The sequence below is a fragment of the Triticum aestivum genome, chromosome 4A (assembly GCF_018294505.1).
Source record: "Triticum aestivum cultivar Chinese Spring chromosome 4A, IWGSC CS RefSeq v2.1, whole genome shotgun sequence".
In the NCBI taxonomy this organism is placed as follows: Eukaryota; Viridiplantae; Streptophyta; class Magnoliopsida; order Poales; family Poaceae; genus Triticum; species Triticum aestivum.
This window is the reverse complement of record NC_057803.1, coordinates 604,647,067-604,656,235: the sequence shown is the minus strand read 5'-3', so window position 1 is coordinate 604,656,235 and position 9,169 is coordinate 604,647,067. Positions and strand designations below refer to the sequence as shown.

General features: G+C 47.8%; 1 protein-coding gene across 1 annotated transcript; it reads right to left on the bottom strand.

Annotated features, from left to right (window-relative positions):
• Positions 1 to 343: 343 nt before the first annotated feature.
• On the bottom strand, positions 344 to 5,304 carry LOC123087462 (ABC transporter G family member 3). Its single transcript, XM_044509481.1, has 11 exons — positions 4,377 to 5,304; positions 4,131 to 4,210; positions 3,178 to 3,464; positions 2,745 to 2,916; positions 2,317 to 2,430; positions 2,089 to 2,217; positions 1,696 to 1,887; positions 1,511 to 1,597; positions 1,077 to 1,349; positions 890 to 997; positions 344 to 799 (listed from the first exon to the last, which is right to left on the bottom strand). The coding sequence occupies exons 1-11, from the start codon at positions 4,852 to 4,854 to the stop codon at positions 536 to 538; spliced, it is 2,184 nt and encodes a 727-aa protein (XP_044365416.1). The 5' UTR covers positions 4,855 to 5,304; the 3' UTR covers positions 344 to 535.
• Positions 5,305 to 9,169: the final 3,865 nt, after the last annotated feature.

Below are 9,169 nucleotides of genomic sequence, written 5' to 3'. Positions count from 1 at the left end.
ATGTCACTGATTTTCTGTTAGTGAGATTGTTCTCTACCTTTCTTTCCTTGACTCAAACATCCACCGTCTCCAGCAGTCCAGCTACATTCAGAAATTTGAAGCAGCAATGGATTTAATGTCAAGCTTCATCTCTGGCCTGAATGTCCAGCTACATTCAGCTTCATCTACAATGTCATAAACCTACTGAAATTGGGAAATACCTCCAAGATAACACCTTCCAAGAGGAGATTGCTACTCGACCGTCAAATATCGACCGATCCAACCAGGAAGAGAAAACTTGTGGACAACAAACAAAGGCCAAGGAAGCAATAATTAGTGCAAAAAAATGGACAAGAAAAGCACATAACCAACTCATGATCCATTCCTTCAGCTCCCATACATACAGTATATATATGTTATGTTACACACACCTGTTCCTCCAATTTCCTCTCTCTCTGTTTCTCTTCTACTTTCCGTGCGTCAGATATGCCTACCTAGCAAGGAATCACACATGTATACACCCAAAAAAAACGTCTTCCAATAGCTCAGGGCAAACTCACTTTGGAGCTGCACTAGTGTGGATGCTGGGCCAGCAAGAGCGCCTGCCAAGCCTCACATGTCTCCTCACATCTAGACGAAGCAAAACATACAAGACGACCCGGTAGCCGATCGCCATCAGGAGCAAAACAAGGAGGTTCATCCACTTGGCGCCTGCCGATGATGAAATGCCATACGAGCCTCGGACAGCCTGCACGCCGGGTATTGTCCTTGTGGCCCCGACTGCAAATGATGTATCGACATACTCGTTCTCGACCAAGCCCTGCAGCAGCACTGGTCGTTAGCACGCCTGACCCGGTTGAAGCAAGATAGGGTTTATGTAGGTTACATGAGATGGTCATGTATAACTTACCTGGACGGCGTATGTATGGAACGAAATGTAGGACAGCGGATAGTTCCACACGGCCACTGGTATTGCGTCTCGGATCCGAAAATACCCAGCCACCAGCATCATGACAACCTGAAGTAGCCATGGTTATTTAATGTTGGTACATTCGATATTTGTGCCCACTTGAAAGAAGACCAAGATGGAAACTCACATATAAGCAAATCAGGGTTAAGGTGCACTTGTAAGTTTCAAGCCAGATGTAGGCAACAATCATCATAAGTGCCTCGTTAGCCAACAGGCACGTAAAGATGGTGATTATAAAGTACATAAGGAAGCTGAACTCATTCCTGAGGCCTATCAGGAAGTAGAAAACCAACGACGACGAAATAGACACCAGAAATAGGAAGGGGATGCTGGATAGGAAGTGGCCTAGTAGGAAAACCAATGTCCCAGAATGCCGATTTGAATCCTCATGGGAATATATCTGCATAGAAGGAATTAAATGTTAGTACCTAATATTGCTGTGATTTTGGTACTTATTGTTTATCACCAACGAAGTCTACGATGAATAGGAAGACATCATTCAGCAATAAATCATATTTTTTACAAATAAAATTTATTAGGAAGGAAATTAAAAAAAACTACCTTGATCTCATCAATATGCGCAGGTACACCACAAACACTTAAAAGGACGAGAAATGAAACAAACACAAATATCGCAGAAATCCTAACCTGTCAAAACAAAGTGAACATTGAACATCAAATCGTAAATACAGTTAAGAAATAAAATTATCAAGTAAATCGGAACATAATACTGTAGTGAGACTAACCACTACAGATGATAATGAATGACCAATGTCGATAAATATGGTGCCGATTGAGAGAGCAAGAAGCATATACAAGACAAGCCTGCTCCAGAAGTACTTCCAGTCTCTTGACATAATTAGCAATGATCTCCAAGTGAGAATTCCAATTCTCGCTGCATCACTGGCTCTGCCTTTACTTTTCAAGTAAGGACCTTCCTGCATCACACCATGTAGACAATAGTTTATTCACTATCATGGTTCATGGATATTGCAGTGTCCTATTTCTCAATCTAACATGGTTGATTGTAGAATTCCTACTCTATGATCGGTGACAAGAACATTAGTATCAATTCTGTGTTTGTGGAAGGGGTGACATAGATGGCATTTTCATTACTCTAGGGTGTAAAGCAGTAGTACCTTCTCAATCAATTTTGCAATCATCAATTCAACAGCGGCAGCTTCAGCCGATGATTTGTATGTTGCTTCTAGTGTCCGGATTGCCACAGCAGTGTCCATGCTCACTGATGAGAAATCCCCTTGATCATCCTGTTAATAACTACAAAGGTTTTTATCTCTCGCAGCAAAAGTACATTGTTGGACTGAAGATAAAATCAAAATTGATGTCAAAATAAAACCAAAAGATACCTGCAGATTCTTGCACATTGCTATGATTCTGTCAAAGTCGGTATTGATTGCCCTCAAGAAGTGGTCAGATGGACTTTGCATGATTGGACATGGAAACCCAGCATTTGAGAAGTGCTACAACAGAACAAGGCCAGGTAAAGAGTACAGAAAGCCATCTACAACAGGAATAAAGCTGCAGCAACAAGGATCATACAAGAAAAGAGAAACTGTTGTCACGAATATATAGTTTTGTTCCTAACAATGCAACTTGGACTCGATTAACAACTCATGCCATCTTCGAGTAGCTAAAGACGACCCTTGTATCTCGTCTAAAAAAATATGAAGTTAACCCTGTTCACGTAACTGGATACCGTCGTTTCACTCGTGGTAAATTTAAATTGGTATTGAGCAGAGTTAATAATTAATACTGCAGAGAAACACGCATTCACCTGCAGGCAAGCCAATGTTTCCCCAAAGAAGAGGGTATTCCCATTTGAAAGCAAGCAAATCCGATCGAAAAGTCCAAAAACCTCCGTGCTGCTTTGATACATTGTGAAGATGACTGTGCACCCTGTGCTTGCAAGTTTCTTCAGTGTTACCATCAAGAGGAGTGCAGAAACACTACATCACAAGAAACAAGAAGAGAAATTAGTTACATGGATCAATTTAATCTGCAGTTTATATGTAATGTGCAAAGACATAAGCCATAATCAAGGCTGCATTAATTGTGTTAACACCCATTATACATGAAACACAATAATCTCATGCTTAGCAGTGAGTTTTGTCTCTGATTGCAAGACAAAAGCACACACATACGCAACAGGTACTGTTTTTTAGTAAGAATTCGAAGAGTTAAATATAATTATGGAGAGGAGAAATAACCTGTCGAGGTGGTACAGAGGCTCATCGATGAACAAAACATGTGGCCTCATCACAAGCTCCCTTGCAATGCTGACCCGCCTCCTCTCGCCAGTTGGAAGCCTCTTTGTAAAGCAGTGTCCACCAATGAGTTTGTCAGCATGGTCACCCAACGACATGGCCGCGATAGCATCTTCCACAAATGACTTATTGGAAGAGAAGACGCTCGGGAGCTGCAAGAGCGCTGAGTAGTACAGCATCTCCCGTACTGTGAGAGATTCGATTAGCACATCGTCCCGGTCAACATACCCCTACAAGCGCTCCAAGGAACAGGACATAAACAATCCATGGTATGGCAGTGCTATCATCAATAGCAAAATCAACATTTTATTTTAGCAACGTAAATGTATGAACTGATGGAACGGTGGACAAATGAAGCGGCATACATGGAAGTAGTTGGTCATAGATAATTCAGTTAAATTTGATTTAACAGAAGACACACACTTTCCATCAGACATGTGCATTTCTTTCTTCAGATGTGCATGGGGGCAACTCAAGTAGGTTCAGACTTGAAGCACCAGAATTCGGAGGCAGCAGAGTGGTAAGTAGACTAGTACGTAATGGTTTGTGTGAGGAAGAGATAGCTTACACATGATCCATATAGTGATAGATATTCAGTTGTTTGGCGTGACACAATCAAATCGATCACTTACACGCGACACTGAACTTGAAACATGACGCTTTGAGCATGCGGAGTAGTGATGAATGTGACAAGTGGAGGCTCTAAATGGCCATCAAAGCAATGAAACTTGACAAATATATATGAGGCATAAGTTGACACTAGTCTGAGGATGTTTGATTTAACAGAGCATACATTTTTCAACACGATTGTGCAACTTTCAGATGTGAACCGGCGACTAAGTTCAGACATGTAGCAGCAGAGTAGTAGTTTGTGTGAGGAAGAAAGGGGAGCTTACATATGATCCATATGGCAAGGGTGACTTGACGCCATTGACGAAGACGTCGCCGTACATCCGCTCGGCGCCGCGCAGCCTCCCTGAGAGCAGAGCAGTTAGTGGGAGAGTGGCATCAGTTAGTGAGCTCAAATTCAGTTACTAGCGGAGTGGAGTGGAGTGGAGTGGAGTGTGACATCAGTCAGTGACAGAAGCTCAAATTCAGTGAAAGCAGCAGAGTGGAGTGAGGGCGAGGCAAGAATCTGTAACCTGCTATGGCCCGGAGGAGGGTGGATTTGCCGGAGCGGGCGGGGCCCATGACGACGGTGAGCGTGCCGGGCAGCGCGTAGCCGCTGGAGCCCCTGACGACGCGGCCGGGGCGGCGGCCGTCCCGGACGGAGACGCTGAGCTCCTTCCAGACGAGCGCGGCGCCGGCCACCTTGCGCTCCCGGAATCCGGAGCCGGACGCGGACGCGGAGGGCCCCGGGAGGGAGGTGGACGGGGACGGGTAGGCGCTGCTGGCGGCGGAGGCGGAGGCGGAGGCGAGGTGGATGGAGGAGGAGGAGTCCGCTGCGTGGGCGGCGGCGTCGACGGTGATGTCGTCCCCCCAGTCGGGCGAGTCCTCGAAGGAGACGGGCCGGCCCGGCCTCGGGAAGTAGTAGCGCCGGCCCGCGCCGCCGGCCGGGGCGGAGGGGCTCCCCGCCGAGGAGGAGCTGGAGCGGTACTGGTCCGACGACGGCGCCTCCATGGCCAAGAAGACAGAGAGAGAGACTGGAGATGAGTGAGGGTGGGAAATCTGTCTGCTCTGCTTGGCTTTGATTTGCTTTGCTCTGTTGCTGTGGTCTGGAATCTAGGAGGACGCCATTGCCGCTTTGGCTTTCGGCTTTGGGGCTCCCTTTGTCGCTTTGTTCAAAGATAAAGAGAGGATTTTTCCTCTTTCCTCGGTGGTGCTGTGCTCGCTGTCTTTAATGGAGTGCTGCTGCTCTGCTCCTCTCCGCTGAAGAGAGAGGTGTTGAGCTAGTAGCTGCCTAGCTGAGCGCCTGAGCCGAGCTGCAGGACAGCAGAGCAGGAGTGGAGTGGGAGGGGAGAGAGGGAGAGTGAGCATGTGATGGCCCAGCTGGCGGAAATGGAGGAGACGGACGTCGCCTCGGCTCGGGAGTGGAGTGGAGTGGAGTGGCGTGGCGTAGAGCGGTAGGTAGAGAGAGTGGCGGTCACGAGGCCGCCCGAGGAAGACGACGAGGGAGGCGACGCGAGAAACAAGAAACACCACCAATACCTCTGGGTCTGGTACCCAACAAAACAATCAACAAATTTAATCCACCCCTGCTTAATTATCCTTAGTAGTACGTGCGAGGGAAAAGAATTCAGTTTACCCTCCAAACAAGTTCAAACGTGGGCGGCAAAAGGGATAAAGGACCACACCAAATAAAAGAAGCTTCATTCCAAGTTAACTTCTCCCCTTCTTTCCTTCCTTCACACTCAAAGTCTCCAAGAGCGAGAGATTTTCCCCTCCAAGATGGGACCATCTGATATTTTCCCCTCCTCATACCTAGCCTATATCTGGGCGGATATGGGACGCCTGGACGCGCCTGCCACGTTAGGACTCACCGCAAGGGCCCATGTGGACAGACGCAAAAAACATCGGTCCGACGAGCGCCTCCTTCGGTCTTCGGTGAGGATGCATTCATGGCGCCATGTGGCGCCGCTCCGGCGTGTCGCCCAAGAGAACAAGCCCGGCTGGTTAAGTCGGACGGCGGCATCCCAACCCTAGCCAGTCCTCCCCTCCGCACCACCACCTTCAATCCGGCTGCCGTCAACCGCTAACCATGGTCCCACCATAGGATTACCACCTAAGCCATGCTCAGTGAGGAGCAGCGGTTGCGGATGCTAGAGGGGATCCGGGTCAAGCGCAATGCTAAGATCGTTGCCGGCCTGCCTCCGGATTCGCCCGCAGCCAGTGCCGGAGCAGGAGGAGGAGGACACGACAATATAGGAGGATGAGCCGGTGGAGGTGAAGGAGGCAGATTTGGCGTCTGCGGGCTTCGACATGGCCGACACCATCACAGATTAGGCTAAAACTAGTCTAATGCCGGACGCGGCGGATCCTCCATTCCCACATCATGTCTTCCCCATGTTCGGCAGCCGACTCATCGTACTGTCGGGAGGCTCGGAGGGATATGCTTCAACGGGAGGGGAAGAGTAGCCTCCATCCGCCGCCATGAAGCATGCACCAGGGTTGGTTTTTTGGTGGGGGAAGACGGTCGCCGTGGCCTATGCCCCCGCTCACCGGGCAAGTCACCGGCTTTGTAACCTGGCGAGGCAATGGCGGTGGCCTTCCTCGGACCCCAAGCGGCGGTGGCCTTCCATGGTCTACTTTTCATCGCTGTCTGCGGTGGGCGCGGACATACCGGCTTCGCCATCCTACCATCAGGGCACGACCTGTAGGAGATATGCTCTAGAGGCAATAATAAATGATATTATTTATCTCCAAGTTCATAATTATGTTTATGTTCCATGCTATAAATGCTATGGTTCTCGAGTCTGCAATAACACGAGGCTCGGAGGACTCATATGCACGTGTGGAATAATAAACGGTAAGAAGTATTCTTATCCTGGCCTCTAAGACTAGCTCAAGTGTTGCATGATGGTTCTGTTTTCCTGATCATGGGCATGTCAATGCCAGCAACTTTGAGGGCGCAATGTTAAGAGAACATTTGTGTTGAATCGACCCGGATTGATGTTATGCTATGAGATTCATTCGTCACAAGTTTATGGTTGATAACACAGAGATGGTTAATGTTTGCATAATTCCTTAGACCATGAGAGTATCGAGTTTCTTCATACTTGCTTCATGAACTTTGGGGTTTGTTAAACGTCATCCGTAAATGGGTGGCTATTACGGCGGCTTACGGGTTCATGGAAAAGTATGCCAAGTAACTTGATAGCTCAAGATTGGGATTTGCTCCTCCGATGATGGAGAGATATTCTCGGGGCCTCTCGGTGTTACGGTATCCATAATCGTCTGGCCAGACACCTTTTGATTTGATCACTGGGATGCCCGAACACGGAAACGAGAAAAGAGAATAAAACCGGTAACGAGGTAACTTGCATGGTGGACAAATTGTTCGTCCATGGGGATGCAATAAATCTCATCTCGGGTGTTTGTGACATATCACGAAGCAACAGGAATAGCTCACTGCAACTGGAGGTTCACTCGAATATTTATTTGTGTGGGTATAGGGGTCAATATGGGTGTCCACGGCTCCGATGTTGATCATTGATCGGAAGGGGTTCCGGGTCATGTCTATACTTCACCGAACCTATAGGGTCACACGCTTAAGGGTCATCTATCTGCTGAATAATAGACAGGGAGTCTGAGAGAAAATCATCGAAAAAGTTTCAGACACCGAAAAGTTTCGGACAGCGGAAAAGTTCCGCAGAGAGAGGTCACCGGATGAGTTTCGGTGAAACCGAAAAAGTTGTTTCGGGGTATACCATTAAGTCAAAATGGTTTCGGCACATGCCTGATAATTCTTGGAGGGTGCCAGAATCATTCTGGAAACTTTTTGGAATTTTCAGAAATAAAAACCGGAAATGTTCCGGCGCTACCGGAACCGATTCAGATGCTTTTCGCAGATGAAAATCACTAAACTGGAATTGTTCCAGAACGCATTGAAAATTATTATGGTGGGTACTGGAAATGCTCTAACCCCACATAAATATTTTCAGTTCGAACGGACGCTGAAAAATGTCGTCGTGAATAGTGAAAATGCTTTTTGGGATATTTTATGGAAAGCCACCTTTTGGGGCTTTGCCCAAAATATTTAGGGGCCAGTTCTTTTGGGCGATTCTCCCAGAATCGGCCCCGTCCCCAGCTTCTTCCTCGTCACTCCATATTTTTTTGACAATCATGTCTAGTTAAGGTTTAATTAGCTAGGATTGTAAAAAATATATCAAGTGGTGATTCTGGGAGAAGCTGGGGAGGGGCGATTCTGGGAGAATCGCCGAAAAGAACTGGCCCTAGGGATGACATGGAAGGGTGGGAACCTCCTTTTGGGGGCCCACAAGGGGTGGGACGTTCATGGGTGCAGCTCATCCATGGGGCCCCACTTGTCCCTTGTTTTCACTCTTTAGGTCCTTGGGAAGGACTCCATTTCATGTGGGTTTTGGGTTTTTTTATAAAAGCACTCTACCCCTTGGGATTTCCTATAAATAGAGGTGGAGGGGCAGCCCTCTACTCTCATCCCTTGCTCTCATACACATGCCATGCATTATCTGGCTTCTTCTCTCCCTCCCACGAAAAGAGTTTCGTAGAGCCGTAAGGTTGTCTGGGTTCCGGCAGGAACTAGTTCTGGACGGCAAAGCCCTGCCGGATAGATGACACCGTATGTGTGCAACTCTGAAGAGAGATCGTAGTTTCGGTCTTAGTTCGTGAGTGCCTCCCGAAGGGCTGTCCGAGTGACCGTCCGAGTTTCGAAGGTCCTCCCGAAGGGCTGTCCGCGACACCGTCCGAGGGGTTGTTCGACCGCCTCCCGAAGGGCTGTCTGAGGAGCAGATGAGGGTATACATCCTCGTGGTTGGGAGGTTGTAAATCCTAGCTGCGGGGATCTGCACCGCCGTTCGTCATCGACTCTACTTCCGTTGCGCTACGAGTCGGTAACGAAAAAGATCAAACCATGTATGCACACTAGTAGAAAACAGGGCTTTCGTTCGGCCGGAAAAGAGCATTAATCTCGGTTGCGTTACGAACCGGGACTAATGCTCACATTAGTCCCGGTTCGAGCGGCGAGGACATCGTACAGGCATTACTCCCAGTTCAAATGGGACCTTTAGTCCCGGTTGGTGCCACAAACCAGTACTAAAGGGTGCGATGCCCATTAGTACCGGTTCGTGGCACGAACCGGTACTAAAGGTCCACGAACCGGTACTAAAGGTCTACGAACCTTTCAGTTTTGTAAAAAGCAAAAGAAAATAATAAAAACTTCAAAAGTTAAAATCCTTCGAGATGTAGTTATGTTACCACATCTACTAGTTAGGAAAATTTAAAAACATAAATTTGGACA

Excerpts from the sequence above, each read along its gene's own strand:
- LOC123087462 (XM_044509481.1), bottom strand. The coding sequence starts at position 4,854 with ATGGAGGCGCCGTCGTCGGACCAGTACCGCTCCAGCTCCTCCTCGGCG. Across the intron at positions 1,350-1,510 it reads CGCATATTGATGAGATCAAG|ATATATTCCCATGAGGATTC; the intron begins GTAGTTTTTTTT and ends CCTTCTATGCAG. Across the intron at positions 800-889 it reads TCCATACATACGCCGTCCAG|GGCTTGGTCGAGAACGAGTA; the intron begins GTAAGTTATACA and ends GTGCTGCTGCAG.